Raw genomic sequence first — 17,202 nt, forward strand, 5'->3', positions numbered from 1 at the left:
TTCACAAAACAAGAACAATCTGACTATGGCTAAACCAAATTCCAAATAGGATTAAATTTTTATCTGCTTTTTAGACCAAATCTTTTCATCTTTCATCAAAACATTTATGATATGAAACACATATCTTTATCCATTCTCCTTACCACAAAGAACAAGATGAAAACAAATGTGGGGGTGGGGGGGCAACACATATGATAAGAGTTAAAAGCAGATTTCTTGCAAAACTTTTTTAAACTAGGTATCTTGTGTTTGTGTTCAGTTCCCTCCTATTCTGAAATTTCTAGCTTTTATTCTATTCATAAGTCTGTTCAGAGCAAGGATGAATAACAAACATCTAAAGTGACAAGCAAAGGAAAGACAGTTAAAAGAACTTTTTAAGTGAAATTTACTAAATTTCATTTCCTAAAAGATTTTATCAAAGTGTTTTATGTACAATACAGCCAGCTTCACCAAATAAATTCTTGTCAAAAATACATAGCTACAACTCTAAATGAATACCCTAGTATAATTATCAATAATATGGAAATAGTTCTTAATCAATGATACATATAAAACCCAGTGGAATTTGTGTTGGCTATGGGGGTGGGGGGAGGAGAGGAGGGAAAGAATATGAATCATGTAACCATGGAAAATATTCTAAATTAACTAATTGAATAAAATTTTCCAATTCTAAAATATATATACATATATATGTAGCTATACAAGAAATAACTTTATTTACTAGCACAACATATTATTATGTCAGAGCATATATTTTTATTCCTTAGAGACATGGCATATCACCATGTAAAATTAAGGGATTTTATGCAATAGAAATGTTATTCTGATTGCTAAAATTGATTTTTTTAAATAAAAGAGATATACTCCTGAACTAATTTTTTTTCTAAACTAAAATTTAAAAGTAGACTTTGGTACCCATGAGATTTAGATGAACACTTACTTTTGTATTCTTTTCTCTATAACTGGTCTTACTGCATTAATCCAATCTTCTTGATTACATGCGCCTAAAGCAAAATGGAAAGCATTAAGTAAAATAAAAAATAAAAAAAATTCATCAAAACTTCTTGACAGAGGTTGGTTTAAAAATATCTCTTTTCAGGAAACAGAGACAACTGCAGGTGGAAGAAAGTAGGAAAAAAAATTGTTTTAACATAACTACTTGTAGTTTTAACAGTGAATTGTCTGTTTAGTAACCAGGACCAGAGACAGAATGAGAATGTGACCTAAGAAATAACTTGGAAATATAAAATATAAATCTAATTTCTACTTGTAACTTCAAATCTAATTTTACTTTTAATTCTAACCTCTTAGCAGAGTAACAAGGTAGGAAAATCTGGTTGATGAGTTTCATCTTTTATTTCTTCAATATATCCTTTGATATGTATAGGCAGTTGTTCAGATAAAATGAGGCAAGAAATTCAAGGATAGGAAAATTCAGATACTGGAAAAATCAGGTTCAATAAAATTAAGAATCAACAAAATAGCATTAATATTGTGATAAAACTTTTAAATATAGAAATTTTTAAGTTGGAAATTGTTTGAGATCTTAAATAAAAGGCAAATATTTATTTTATCTTTATACAAAAATAAACCTGGGAAATAAATTGGAACTAAATTGTTATGTGCTTTAAATACCAAGTAGAGAAGACTACAATATGATCTTTGAGGCAACAGGGAGATTACAAAGATAGCTGTGCCCTTGACAGAAATAAGAAATTTTAGAAAAGGGGTGGTTGGGGAATAAAAGGGGACAGGGGGAGATAATGACTTCTATTGTTTCATATGTTCAGTTTGATTTGTTCAAGACGTTTTAAATGTGTCTATTATACAGCTGGTGTAGCAGAACAACTCATGAGAGACATCCAAAGCTAGATATATCAATCTGGGGGACTTCCACATAGAAATAAATGATAACAAACCCACAAAAGGTGTTAACATCAACCAGGGAGAAGACTCAGAACTGAATTCTGTCCACAGTTAAGGGGTAGTATATGGATGATGAGCTAGCAAAGGAGACTGAGAAAGTAGAACAGGAATACAGGGTTATGAAAATCTGGAGAGAGTAATCAGAAGTGAATGGTCAACAATTTCAAATACTATAGTGAGGTCAAGAAGGATGAAGACTGAGAAAAAGCAATTAGATGTTGCAACTAAAAGGTCACTGTAAACTTTGGCAAGATCAGTTTGTAGAAAATCAGCAGTATCATCTTAATGTATATCAAGAACATAAGCATTACAAAAATGTTATGAGAAATGTATAATCTCCAAGGAGAATATTAAAGTTACTATTTATCTATGATTCAAAATCTAATTCTAACTTAAAATATTTTAATATAAAATGACAATATGAATACTTATATTCTTAACTGAAGACAGTGGAAATGACAAGCAGGTACATCTTTACGAAATTAAGTAAAAGTTAACTATAAAAGACTAATATACTGTTGGTAGAGCTGTGTATTGGTCCAATCATTATGGAAAGCAATTTGGAAATTATGCTTAAAAAGGTGACTAAATGTCAATAATCTAATTCAAGAGATTCCATTGTTATATATGTACCCCAAGAAGATCAAAAATGGAAAGTTAAGAAACACCTATTAAGTGTTTCCTAAGTGCTGGACATTGAGACAATTGCTGAGGATACAAAGATAGTTTCTGCTCTAAAGCACCTCACAGTCTAATGGGAAGGATACAAGAATATGAACTACTGTAAAATGAAATAAACAGAATTAGGAAAACAATATATTCAAATTTTGTCCAAAAAGTGATTGGATTACATGATAAAAAACAACTAGCCAATTTAAATTGTTATTAGCCATATAATAGTATGTGCTTACCTAAATCAATTGGTCCTTCTCTTAATCCATCTAATTCATATAGTCTTCCACTGACAGGAACATAACTAACAAAATGAAAAGCATCTTCTTCTTTTGCTGATGTTTTTGCATCAAATTCAAACATCTGTTGTCTAAAGTAAGCAAAAGATAAAGGTTAAAGAAAGAATAAAATATTTAAAATAAATATTGTCTTTAGTACATAAATTCCCACTACCTGGCAAAACTGTTGTGAACTTGTCGGATCACTTCTGAGTTGCTTAATGCCAAACCTTTCATCTAAAATATTTTTAAAAAATTAAGTAAATTAGAATGAGAATTCACCTCCAAAATGATGTTAAAAAATGATGTGTCATACTTACTGCAGCATCAAAACTTTGTGAAAATTCTTTAAATTCTGAAAGTGTCTCCCCTAGATGGACATCTTGATGGGTACAATTCAATAATACACTGACTATGGCCTGAGTTGCACAAGCATTATTTATTACCTTTAATACAAAAAAAAGAGAAATATTATTGCTATACCAATACTTAATTAAAACACTAGTCACATTCCATAGGAATTAAAACAATGGCTTTCAAAGTCTTTCTGGATTCCTTGAGGAATAGGGATTCCTTCAAAATATAATTATAAAAGACATTTAGTTTTAACTGATTAATTTTAATTTAATTAATTTTAGTTCTTTCCTAACCCCTTTGGGCAATTAATCTGGGATACTAGTACATGCAATACACAGAATATGTTTGTGATCTCAAAATCTGAAAAAAGTGCCCAGAAAATTATTTCTCAAGGTTCCATTTCTGAAATTAAGCCAGTTAAAACAATAATTTGACCTTCCATTCTTCTTCCCATCATTACTGATATTATTACCCAAAGTTAGAATATTTTAATCTTCCAATCCAACTCAAATGCCATCTCCTTCATAAAGATTCCCTCTAATGATTTTACAGGTCAATTGGTCACTGTTTTCTCTAAACTCCAATTAGCACTTCATGGACAAATTCAATGGCCCTTTCTCAATCTTCATTGTTCTTCAACATTTTCAATTATATTTATTTACTGGATACTTTTCCTTTCTAGATTTTGTGATACTACATTCTACTTTTCTATCAGTTTGACTGTTCCTTCTCAATTTTCTTTGCTAGAATTTCCATCCATAACAATCTCACCAACCATTAATGTTCTATCCTTTAAAGCTCCATTCTGAGATTCTTTTCTCCTCTCTATGTCTACAAGCCCACAAACTTAAAATAATTTTTTTTGGTAACTACATTATAATAAAATTAGTTTCCTTTGTAATCCTATCTATTTTATGCATTTAAAAGCATTCTAAGGAATCGAAGGGCTTCTTCAAACTGCCAAAGACATCTACTCCACAAAAAAAGGTTAAGAATCGCTGCTTTAATCTCTTTCCTGAGCTTTGTACTACATCACCCAATGCGTTTTTGGACATCCTGAATTTGAGATGGCCCTCAAATTCAGCACATCCAAAACAAAATTCGTTATTCTTCTCTTCAAACTCTACCTTGTTTCCAATGTTCCTATTATTGTCACTCTATATATTCTCTTCTCTCTACTCACACAACCTCCTCCACCATGGTATAGACCTTCATCATCACACCTCTGAACTACTCCAAAAGTCTCTTAACAGATATCCCTGCCTCAATCTCCATCCATCTTCCACTCGGCTACCAAAGTGAATTCCCTAAAGTACAGATGCCCATGTCAATTCTCTAGTTCAATAATTTTCAGTGGATTCCCATTACCATCAGGATCAAATAGAAATGATGTTTAGCCTTTCACAAACTAGCTTTTTCCTACTTTTCCACTGACCTTGCTGAGGGAAGACATCATATTTTTTTACTTTTTCTCCCTAGAGTTTAGTATAACACCTGGTACACAGTAAGTATTCAATAAATGCTTATTAAATTACAAGATATATTTTAAAATCTGTCTCTTATATAGCATGTTGTTGTCTTTCAAGCTTTTTTCATTCATTTCTGATTTTTCATGACCCCATTTGGGGTTTTCTTGGCAAAGATACTAGAGTGATTTACAATTTCCTTTTCCAGTTCATTTTGCAGATGAGGAAACTGAAGTAAAAAAAGGTAATTGATTTGCACCCTGTCACACAGCTAGTAAGTTATCTGAGGCAGATTTGAACCCAGAAAGAGGATTCTTCCTGACTCCAGGACTGGCACTCTATCTGCTGTGTTACATAGTTGCTCTTGTGTAGCACATTGCCTCATAATATCATTAAACTACTCATAAACAGTTCTCTAAAAACATTATAAGCTTTCTTAGGACAGGGACTACCTATGATACCCTATACAGATGTTGACCACAGCAAGTGGCACTTAACCCTTGCTAAATATGTAATAGTCAAAGCAGTCAATAGTAAATAGAACTTATGTGATAAAACCATATTCTAATGCTAGTCAGCAATTTAAAATGCAATCATTTTCTGATTCTGATTTTTCTAATAATTATTCCAGTGTTATGATTTAATGGCATGAATTACTTTCTCTTCTCCTTTATTTTCCATACATATATATATATTTTTTTTTTACATAATTCCTATGTATCACCATTCTCAAAACAAAACATAACTTTTCTCTTATCAGAGAAATTGTTGCCAAGTTGTTGAACTTTTTTTAAAAAAACATCCTTTAAATGAAGCCTTCTCCCTTATCCCTAGGTCAGTGAAGGCAAAACTTTTAGAGATGGAGTGATGGGCCCTGGCCCCACCCTGTCCCAGATTGACAAGTGTGGGGGCATTCTCTGCCCCACCTTTACCTCACACAGGGAAGGGAGAAAACACTCCCATTGGGATGCTGGACAGAGAGGCAGGTAATATGAAAAAAATGTCATCAGGCACGGTAGAGAGGGAAGCAGCCCCACCCAAGTCCCTCTGCCTTTCTAGTAATGAAAGAGAACACTCTGCATGCCCTAGGTCCTCAAACAAAAAGAATAATGACTTTAAACTATTACCTTTCCTTAAAATATTTTCACCCAAAATGTGACTTTTCTGTAACTCAAGGAATTGCCATAACTGACTTTATTTCCTAAATCTTTTAACTTTCTGGTCTCTCCAACTTAGCTGTCATCTCACCTCTGCCCTTTTCTCTCACTGCTGAATTCCTCCAGGGCCTCCACTTTGAAAAGGGGACCAGGCTTGCCATCATTCCTCTCTCAGTCTTACTAGCCTCCAGATTTTGTTACAATGCCAACTCTGCCTTTTGGCTCCCATTTATGTAATGTCTTCCTATATTAGAATGCAAGTTCCTTAAGGGCAGGTATTATCATTTTGCTTGTACTTGAATCTCCAGCTTTTAGCTAACAGTGCTTAATAAATGACTGGGAACTAATAAATACTTGTTGGAAGTGCTAAAGCTAAATTCCAATTAATTTTGCTAATTACCACTTTGTAAATGCCTTATGATAAAAATTTAAAAACCCTCTACAATTAATAATTAATGAAGGTTGCTAAATAAAATAAAAACTCAGATGTCTGATTCACTAAGAAGCAAGATGTGCAAGAAGTGGAAAAGGGCTTACAATAAATACTGTACAGTCAATCCTCAACATTAGTTCACTTAATTTTTACATCTTTAAATATTCATATGGTTTTATGAGTAACATTTTCACTTTTGTGTTGACAACCATATATATTTGAGGCTATGTGCAGTAGAAAAAACGAAAAATGTAACACTTGAGTTTGTGGAGTGATGAGTATTCTACTAGGTTGATCACTGGGCTTGTCCACTCCTCCACTGTAAAGAAGCCCCCTGTGCATTCATTGCATATTTTCATTGTTTGCTTTTAAAACTCAAGCTCTGTGTTGCAATTATACTCCTGGCTTATCTGATCAAGCTGGTGCATCCTTCATTTCCAACCTCATCCACAAGCCATGAAGGACAATGTTGAAAGTGATGTGGAGTTTACCCCAGGCTTGATGTCTTACTGAGCAGTAGTCATTAATGTCCTAGCAACCCTTCCCTTTGTTTTTAGAGAAAATCCAAGGTAGAGAGATTCACAGCAATATAGTATACGGTACAATGCCCTCATGGTGCTTTCTAACAAAGGAGGTTTGTTCAGGTTAAAAAATGTTTTAATTTTAATTCTTTTATTTGCAGTGCAATATCTATAGTACTATAGACTTCATATATTATGAAAAGTGAATATTTTTTTATAATTGAGATATGTGTACAAAAGATGATAGAATTCTAGGGAATTAGTAGCAAGAAAAATGCTTTGCATTTTATAAATTTTATTTTGTTCATAGTGTACATATTATCAGAATATTTTGTTATAAAGCATTTTATGCAGAATAATGTATTTTCAGTAAACTCTAGTGAAAGATTATAGGTTTTGGTGGTCCTTTGTGCCAGTGTATTAATATTTGCATTTTTGACTTTCACATCATTTTCTAGGAGCATTACCCCTACAAAAGTTCATGATGGACTATATTTACTATGTATGGTAACAAAAAAAATCACACTGCATCAAAAGTCTGCTTCATGAATAGCTTCCCGTCGAGCACTGAGAGGAACTCAAGCATAAATAATTGTAAATTCAGGCTATAATCTATAGTAAACCTTTAAAAAGGAAAAAGTCTACCTAGTCAATATAAGATAGAGAAAAAAAGAATTGGCTCTGTGTAAGAAAACTATGCAAGTTTTTTTTCCCCAAATTTTCCTTAGCCGTCTCATATATACTCATAGCTTCATCCTATTCAATAATGATCCCTCTCAAATATTAATTTTCCACACTCACATTTCTTAAAACCTGCTGGACATCTCTGACTAGATTCTACTCAGTCCCAGAAAATACAAGACAAACTTTTCTTCTTCTAAAAACCTATTACTGCTTCTAACTTCTCTGTAAAGTTAATCAAAATTCTGTTACCCAAATTTGAAATTCCAGTTTAAAAACAAAATATTCATTCCTTAATGTTCAAAAAATCCTCATTTTTCTCTTAGGACTTCCAACATCTAATCAGTTATCATTTCCTCTCAATCTCAGTGCTATAATGTCTCATGCTTCCAATTTCTTCCATGAAATTATCATTACCACCATTCTACCTCAGAAAGTTATTATAACATCCTGACTTATTTCCCTAAGTCTTAGTACCAAATACAGATTTCAGAGTATTCTCTCTAAGGCATCGCACTGATATTTATTCCACCATCTATGCTCCAGCCAAACTAGACTATATGACATTCTCTAAATACGTGGTATATGGATGTTCTGATCTCTGAGATGTATTTGTTACTCTCATTTGCCTGTGATATGACATCTCTGCTTGTCAAAATCCTATTCATTTTTCAAGACCAAGTTGTGTTGTCATCTCTTCCATGAAGTTTTCCTAACCCCCCCCAGCTAGAACTGATCTTTTCCCTCTTTTAAAGTCCCAAAGTATACTATAACTCTCTTATAAAAGCACTGAATAGATCCTACTGTATGTTATCACAATTTATATTCCCCTTTTATCTCATCTCTATAAATTTGATGAAGTCTACTTCTACAAAATAGATGAAGTCTATCTCTATACCTCTAACAGTACCTAACACAATAGCATGAACATAGCAGACAAATCATTAAAATAAATGTTGAATAATAAATTACATTTTTCAATGTAATCAAACCATTATGAAAATAATGTTCTAGTTAATAAAGCAAGTTTTGTAAAATAAAAACCTATCAATCTGCCTAGGCTAGGTTTTCTAAAAAAATCTTCTCAGGTTTTAAAAATGAATTTGGTGCCATCAAGTGGTTGAACTATATATTACTAATCTAAAAACTAAAAGTACACAGTTTAACTTGCTAATGGTAGGTAGATATAGTACTTAACTTGGGAGTCTGAGACATGAGTTGAAATTTTGTCTCACACGCTTAGCAGTTATATGGTTCTAGGTAAATCCCTCAACCACTCAGTCTCCATTTCCCCATCTATAAAATGGGCATAACAGTATCTATCTTACAGGTTTGTTGGGATGATTAAATGAGATAATATATGCAAAGTATTTTCCAACTATTAAAGTATTATCATAAAATCACAGAATTTGAAACTTGAAACATCAAGATGAATCTAGTACAAACCATACATGAAAGGCAATCCCATCAAAACATACTTAATGGGTAGTTTTTTCAAATTCTGCCTAAAGATTTCCAAGAAGAGGGAAACCACTTTCAACACAAGGTAATTCCACTTTTGGACAGTTCTAATTGTTAATAAGTTTTTTCTGATATCAAGCATAATGGGGACTTTTTGCACCTTCTATCAACTATAGTTTTACTCACTTGGGCCAAACAGTGAAAAATCTAATCCTACCTTCCACATGACAGACCTTCAAATACTTCTATCTCATCTTGCCTGAAGCTATCTCTTCTTTAGGCTAAATAGGCCTGATTCTTTCAACTAAATCCTAATATGACATGGAGTCAAGGCACTTCATCTGCCTGAATATCCCTCTCTAGTCACTTTAAAATCATAGACTTAGAGGCAGAAGGAAAATCTCCAGCTTATCAATTTTCTTCTTAAAACTACAAAGCCCCAAACTGTCTAAAATATTCCAGATGAGATCTGACAAAAAAGATTGAGTACACTGGGACTATTGCCTTCTTATTTCTAGAACCCTTGTCCCTTTTAACATAGCTCAAAACTACAATAACTTTGGGGGGAAATTCACATCACAGTTGCTGATTCATTGAGTCTGTAGTGCACAAAAACCATCACATTTTTTTTTATATACTATGTAAGCTTTCTCATCTTAATGAGACACACTTGTGAAGTTTACTTTTTTGTAGCCATGTATATCTAATCCTATGGAATTTTATCTTAGTGGATTCAGACCAATGCATGCCAAGAAGCTTTGGGATTTTGATTCTGACATCCAGTTATATAAATTTCTCCAGACTATTTAATTTTCAAACAATCTTTCAACATTAAATTCTAAATCTCAATGTATAATAAGAAAGGACCTGGCAGCAGGAAGTTCAACATGTACCTGAACAAGAAGGCCTAACTGGAAATGTCAAGTCTAGTCATGTGCCTGAAGATCTTGAATGAAATAAAACCAAAGAGAAATAAAACCAGAAATAGACTATAACTTCTTAAAAAACCCTTACCTTCTGTCTTAAGGCAGAAAAGTCATAAATGCCATGCAATAGGGATTAAGTGACTTGCCTAGGGTCACACAGCTAGTTAGTGTCTGAGGTCAGATTTAAACCTATGACCTCCTATCTCTAGGTCTTGCTCTCAATCCACTGAGTCACCCAGTTGCCCATACATATTAGGTATTTAATAATACCTAATAAAACCTAAAAAAGTCTGCCAGCTGACAGACTCTAGAGACCCTCTTCCCTGATAGTCCTTCAAATACTTGAAAACAATTTCCTCATCAGCCATTTTCCACCCCTTTCCTATAAGCAGTCTTCTCTTTGGCTATTCTTAGCTTTTTGCATATGTCCAGTTGAAGGCTAGCTAAGTCAAAGGTTATGAACAATCAATTCATTTTTCCTACATATCACTATCCAAAATGGTTGGACATATTCATCTTTCCACCAACAGTGTAACAATGTGCCTTCCTACCCACAATTGTGCCAACACAGACTCTTTTGGGGATGGATTCTATGCTAGAATCCCCAGTTTCCTTCAGAGCTTGCTTCTTTCATGTGGTCTTTCATAATCTATTCTTTACTTCCTATTCCCTGAATTACATTGGGTTTTTTTTTTATTTGAGAGTTAGAATCAATTGAGAATTGGTCTCAGAACAAGGAAGGCCAAGGTTCAAGTCCTGCCCTAACATTTACTGGCTATGTGACCCTGAGCAAGTCACTTATGCTTCACAGTGCACCTAGCAATCCAAGAGGACAATCCATATGGAGGCACAGAAATGAGGGATACAATATGTAAAAAATAAGACCAATTTGACTAAAATGTAGAATGAGTGAAAGCGAGTAATGTAAAATTCTGAAAAGGAAGGCTCATTAATAGGGTTTTGCATTTTATTTAACATATGGACAAAAGAGTATCATTAGAGCCTTTTAAGTAGAAAACTGTCATGGTCTGACCTGTACTTCAGAACTTATTTTATGGGCAACCAGATATTACAGTAGCCGGAGTTCCAGATCTGGAGCCAGCAGGACCTAAATTCAAATCTGGCCTCAGACACTTAATAGTTGTGTGACCCTACGCAAGTCACTTAACCTCAATTGCCTAGCCCTTACTGCTCTTCTGTCTTAGAATCAAAGGTTAAAAAAAAAACAAAAAACTTATTTCAGCAGCTATGCAGAGAGGTTAGTGAGACCAAATCAACAAGCATTTATTAAAAACTTAATATACTAGGCACTATGCTAAGCACTGGAAATAGAATTTAAAAGGCGATCCCTTTTCTCAAATTACAGTATAATGAACATGAAAGACATGATAGGTAAGGGGAAATGGCACCCACCTGGAGCATGATGGAGAAAAACAGTTAGGAAGCTCATCTAATAGTCCAAATGCCAAGTGATAAACAAGAATGGTTGTGAAGACACAAGAAATGTTGTGTAGGGAGAATCAACAAAACTTAGTGAAGAATAGGAAAGAGGATTTGAGGCTCTAGGGCTTCTTGACTCCAAAACTCTATGTTCTTTTTATCATATGCTTCCTCTCTTGTGAGTTTTTTTTTTTTTAATCAAGATAACACAAGTTTTTAAAAACACAAAATGTTCTCTATCTTAATGGATCATCAGAAGTAACTGTACTTAAAAGGCATTTTGTATTTCATTACAATCAAGAAAAATGGGTGAAATCTATAGGATATTTACTTGAAGACAATCATTCAACCAAGTATTTAATTAGGGCTTAAACTAAGGACCAAGAACCTTGTAGAGATTTAAGGATACACAGACAACAGTAAAGAGTCCTTGCCTTCAAAAAGTTTATATAATGGAAGAGAAAACATGTACATAAGTACATACACTAAATGTATATTATAAATACAAATAGCCAGATATCTATTATATAATTTGTGTGTGTGTGTGTGTATGGTTTTTTATGTGTACATATATATGACATATATGTATGTATTTTTTTCTTTTTAATGAATTAAAGGTTGATAGGACAGAAAATATCATGTAGAAAGTGGCACCTGAACTGCATCTCAAAAGAAACTAGGGGGAGGTAAGGAGCAAGTGCATTTTATGGATGACAGTCAATGCAAAGACACACAAAGATGAAGGAAAAACTGTGGGCAGAATAGTGAGAACACCAATATATCAGAACACATAGAGGAGCGTAATACATAAGGATATTGGAAACTTGGAAGGATTCAGATCATCAAGAGACTCAAATGCCAAATAGAAAATTTTATATTTGATCCTTAGTTAACTGGAATTCATTGAAGTTTGTTGAACAGGAGAGACATGATTAAACCTAAAAAATCATTTTAGTATTAGTACAGAAGATGTAAGTGAGGGAGGAGAGACTTCAAATAAGCAAATCAATTAGGAAACTAAATTACTGGTCCAGCCAAGAGGGCCAGAATCTGGACAGTAGCCAAGATTTTGGAGAAGAGGGAACTTATGAGAAATACTGTAGATAGAAATGTGGAGTACAGGTGAATGAGGAGTCAATAATCACACCAAGGTTGTGTACCCAAATCTGGGTAACTAGAAGGATAGTGGTGCTCTCAACTAGTCATTATGACTTTTTTTAAATTTAATTTCATCTTATATTTATACCCACTTTCTTAATTGAAAAATAACAATCCATTCTACCAGTTTATATTGCATATATCAACTTTTAAAAAACATATTATCAAGACCCAAATTAAACTCAAATAAGAACAAGACACAACACTATAAAACAGCAAAGATGGCGGCTTAGAGACAGCAACAGCTCAGACCTCTGTAAAACCTTCCTCACTGATCAAAAACACAATGCTTCCAGAGGACTGAAAATCAAATCTAACAACAGGACAGAGCTAGGGAACCCTCCTCCTAGACCCAACTTAAAAGGTACACCCCCAAAAAAGCCTGAACTCCAGAAGACACAGGTTTAAGGGGAAGGAAGAAAGAAGGTCCCAGGACCCCTCCCCCACCTACAGCGCTGAGCCTCCAGCGGTGGCTGAAATCTCTGGGTGGGCAAGGATGCTAGTCTGGAGGGAGTACATTGACAGCAAAGCTATGCCAGGCTCAGGGAGTAGAACACAGTAGAGGCAGCTGGAGGAGAAGCGCAGAAGAGGCAGCCCAGTAACAACCAAGACACTCCATCTTACCCTCCACCCCCCAGAAGTTTTGGCCTCAGGGAACATCCAGCTTTTCAGATCAACTCCTCTGCCATAGATTAATCTCATCAATAGGGCAGATAAGAAGCCTTCAGAGGGCAGGGAAGCTCAAACTCCAACACCCCTTCCCCACAGACTGATCTGAGAGCCTTGCTGACTAAGCTCCAAGGGGCAAAGGCAACAACAAACTACAAGCAATAGCCTTGACAGGGCGGGAAGCCTTTTCAGGTTCTGCTGTCAGCTGGGGAAGATCTTACTAACCTGATCAAACAGCAGAATAGAGAAGCCCCTTCAAGACAGAACAGCCCAAACCCACAGATCTAGCACATAATGATAGGAGCAAGACTACAGGAAAACTATGGGGGGGGGGGGGGGGAAAGAAGTGGAAAAAAATATGAGTAAACAAAAGAAAAAGAAAAAAGAAATTACAATCAACAGTTTCCTCCCAGGCAATGAACAAAGAGCAAATGGAATAGAGGAGGATCAAGGAACACCAAGCACAAACACAGAAACTCCAGTGAATTGGACACAGGCTTTGGAAGAACTCAAAATACAATTAAAAAAACAATTAAAAGAGGCTGAAAACAACTGTGAAAAGAATTTAAAAGAAAAATATAAAAATAAATCATCTGGAAACAGAAAATAGTATCTTGAAAGCCAAAATTAATTGGCTTGAAAATGAGGCAAAGGAGATGGAAGATCAGAAGGAGAAGGATGACCAGGGATGAAATTCAGTCTTTAAAAACTAGAATCCAACAACTAGAAGCAAATGACTTCACAAGGTAGGAGGAAACTATAAAACAAAATCAAAAGAATGAAAAAATTGAGGAAAATATGAAACACCTGATCCACAAAACAGAAGATTTAGAAAACAGGTCCAAGAGAGATAACTTAAGAATCATTGGTCTACTGAATGATCATGATAAAAGAAAAAGCCTGTACATCATCCTACAGAAAATTATCCAAGAAAACTGCCCTGACATTCTAGAGCAAGAGGAAAAAGAGGAGATTGAAAGAATCCACAGATCACCTCCTGTACTTAATCCCCAACTGACAACACTCAGAAATGTTATAGCCAAATTCAAGAACTACCAGACCAAGGAAAAAATATTACAAGCTGTTAAGAAGTCATTCAGATACCATGGAACTACAGTTAGGATAACACAGAATCTGGCTGCATCTACACTGAAGGACCGAAAGACATTGAATATGATATTCCAGAAAGCAAGGGAACTAAGTCTACAACCAAGAATCAACTATCCAGCAAAACTGACTATATTCTTTCAGGGAGAAATATGGTCATTTAATAAAATAGAAGACTTCCAAGCATTCGTAAAGAAAAGCCTGGGCTTGAACAGCAAATTTGATGCCCAAACACAGAACTCAAGAGAATCACAAAAGGTAATTAAGAAAAGGGAAAAAACACCGTATAAAATAATAGTCTTATAATGAGGAGAGAACCTGGGTTCAAAATCAAGCTCTTATACTGTCATATGTAGGCAAGTCACTTTATTTTTCTAAGCTTTAAATGAAAATGGAACTAATATTTATATTACCTAATTCATTAGGTTTAGAGAAAAAGTGTTCTGGAAACCTTAGAAATCACAAGGAAATGTAAATTACCAAAAGGTTAACTCATTTACAAATCTAATTGATGTTTTTATTTTTTGTTTGCTGCCTTTCTATAGGCTTTTTAATACACTGTTCAAAATCATCATATCTAACATTTATATAACACTGAAAGTTCATAAAGTTTTACAAACTGTCATCTGGGCCTCACTACAAACTATGAGACAAGTTCAATTTTCATTTCCATTTTTGAAGATGAGGAAACTGAGGAAAAAGATGATTAGGTGGCCTGCTCAAGGCTGCCCAACTAGTTAATGGTAGGAGATGGAATTTGAAATCAGTTTTAACTGACTCCAAATCAAAAATTCACTCTACTACATCACCCTGTCTGTAGTATTAATAATTCAACAGCTGTCAACAAAGTAATCTCCATACTAGCTACCTATTCTGGGAAAAATGTAAAAGAAACAGAAAAATGTCCTATGCTTAGAGGACTTTACTTTGTATTGAGCTATGTGGAAGATGGAAAAATTACATAAAACAAAGTGCTTGCCTTCAAGGAGTTGACACTATCAAAAAATTTATGAAATAGATGAGTATTTAAATTAAGTAGTATGGGTAAGTGGTATCGAATTCAAATAGAAAGGGGAAGCATATTGACTTAGAAAACCACAAATTAACTTTATCATATTGTACTATATTTTTATTTTGTAACCATTTCTCAGTGGCCATAGGTTTGACACCTCTGATGGAGACAATAAGTCCTATAAGGGTTCAGTAGTCAGGAAGACTTCATGGAGAAATTGAGACTTGAGCTGAACCTAGTAAGAAGAATGAGATTTAAATATACAGAAAAGAGAAGGTTTTGGCATTCCAAGCAGATGGAAAAGGAAGGGTAGGAAAGATTTTAAAGGAACAATAAAAAGACTGGCCTAATTAAAGCAATTCACATTAGAGAATGTGTGGAATCAGGCCAGAGTATGAGGATGATGAAAATACTCTGAGGAGCTTATAGATTCAGAGACTAGCATGGAGCCAATAAAGGTTTCTGAATAGGGGAATAAAATAAGAAATGCTGTGTTTTAGAAAGAGTAAGCTGGATCCAATGTATAAGATAATCAGAACAGAAAAGGGGCAAAAAACAAAGGGATTATGAGTAAGATTATTATAGTAATTTTAAGAATGAAGTTATTTTAGGCTCTCCATAAAGATGGTGGCAGCAGAAATGGAGGGGAAATGACAGGGATATGAGATGTTTTAAAGAAAAAAATTATAGTATTTAGATATGAAGGGTGAAAGAGAGAACAAGAAATAATCCCAAGGTTTCTCCTCTAAAAAATTGGCAGTAGTATTGGCATCCCTGGGAAATTGCTTGGGTAGATGAGATTAGTCTTGAGCACATTGAATTTGAAGAGGTGACCACAGAGCAAAATGAAAATAAATGTCAAAAAGACAATTAACTCAGATCTCTTTTGTGCCATAGTATTTCTTTAGTTGTTTCAGAGCTGCTAATACTGCTTCCTTAATTACACTGAGCTCTATCCACAAAGCTAGGGACCATATCTTTTATACTTCTTTTGTATTACCCCAAATTCCTAGTTTAGTACTAGACAAGTAACCTCAATCATTAAACGTCTGCTGAAAGATTGATATACAAGACATCATTGGTATGAAAAATTAACAAGAAACACAAACATACAACACCAAGAACAGAAAACAATAAATGTAGGAAGGAAATTCAGTGTAACAGAAAAAAAATATGGCCTTGTACAAGTTCCTTAACTTCTTGGAAGTCTCAGTTTCCTCATCTGCAAAGTTAAAAATATGAGTTTGCCTAAATATAAAAGATTGTTGAGAGTATTCAATTAATTAACATATGCAAGAATACTTCAAAAACTAGTTAGTCATTCCTCGCTATATTGAGGTTCACTTATCACAGCTAATTCTGTATCGCAGAGTTTTCACTATATTGCATGATTTTGCAGATGAATACCATACTGTACACAATAGAAATGCAGTATGCCACTACTGTTTGCATAAGTTTGCCAATGTAAGATTGTACATGGCACACTATTGGCTAATAAAATGAAAGGCAATCAACCACTGTGCTGTGTTCTGTATCCTGGGTGCTGTAAACCTCAAAATTTCTTAGACTTATAAATGTTGGAAATTTCACCATTGGGAAATTTCATACTTGAAAAATTTCCTATTGATAGTGGGTCTTGACTATTGGAATGTGAACCCGATTGGCATGGGAGGTTCCTTCTCTTCCCTTCTTAAGATTACTTTAGGACAGAAACCTTTTGCTGAACAATGGAAAGGACTTTGACCTATGCTTAAGCATAGAACAGGAATTTCTTTGAGTCATGATTGATTTTAGAATTGATACAATGGAGATACTTGGAATCAATCTCCACCCTATTCAGTCCTAACAGGATTGAGTAAGGGCTGCAGCCTAGATCAAAATTTAATTATTCCAATCTCTACCCTACTCAGGTTAACAGGATTTAGAAAGGGCTGTAGC

General features: G+C 34.3%; 1 protein-coding gene across 4 annotated transcripts in view; it reads right to left on the bottom strand.

Moving 5' to 3' along the window:
* Positions 1–17,202, bottom strand: part of UCHL5 (ubiquitin C-terminal hydrolase L5) — a 53,951-nt gene that overhangs the window by 15,981 nt on the left and 20,768 nt on the right. For all 4 annotated transcript variants that reach the window (XM_056815671.1, XM_007480988.2, XM_056815670.1 and 1 more), the window contains 4 exons: positions 3,197–3,322; positions 3,052–3,113; positions 2,838–2,968; positions 941–1,004 (listed from right to left, as the gene is read on the bottom strand). In XM_056815671.1, coding sequence (XP_056671649.1) covers positions 941–1,004; positions 2,838–2,968; positions 3,052–3,113 — 257 coding nt within the window. In that variant the 5' untranslated portion in view covers positions 3,197–3,322. The remainder of the gene's footprint in view (positions 1–940; positions 1,005–2,837; positions 2,969–3,051; positions 3,114–3,196; positions 3,323–17,202) is intronic.

This window comes from Monodelphis domestica, chromosome 2 (genome assembly GCF_027887165.1).
Source record: "Monodelphis domestica isolate mMonDom1 chromosome 2, mMonDom1.pri, whole genome shotgun sequence".
NCBI lineage: Eukaryota > Metazoa > Chordata > Mammalia > Didelphimorphia > Didelphidae > Monodelphis > Monodelphis domestica.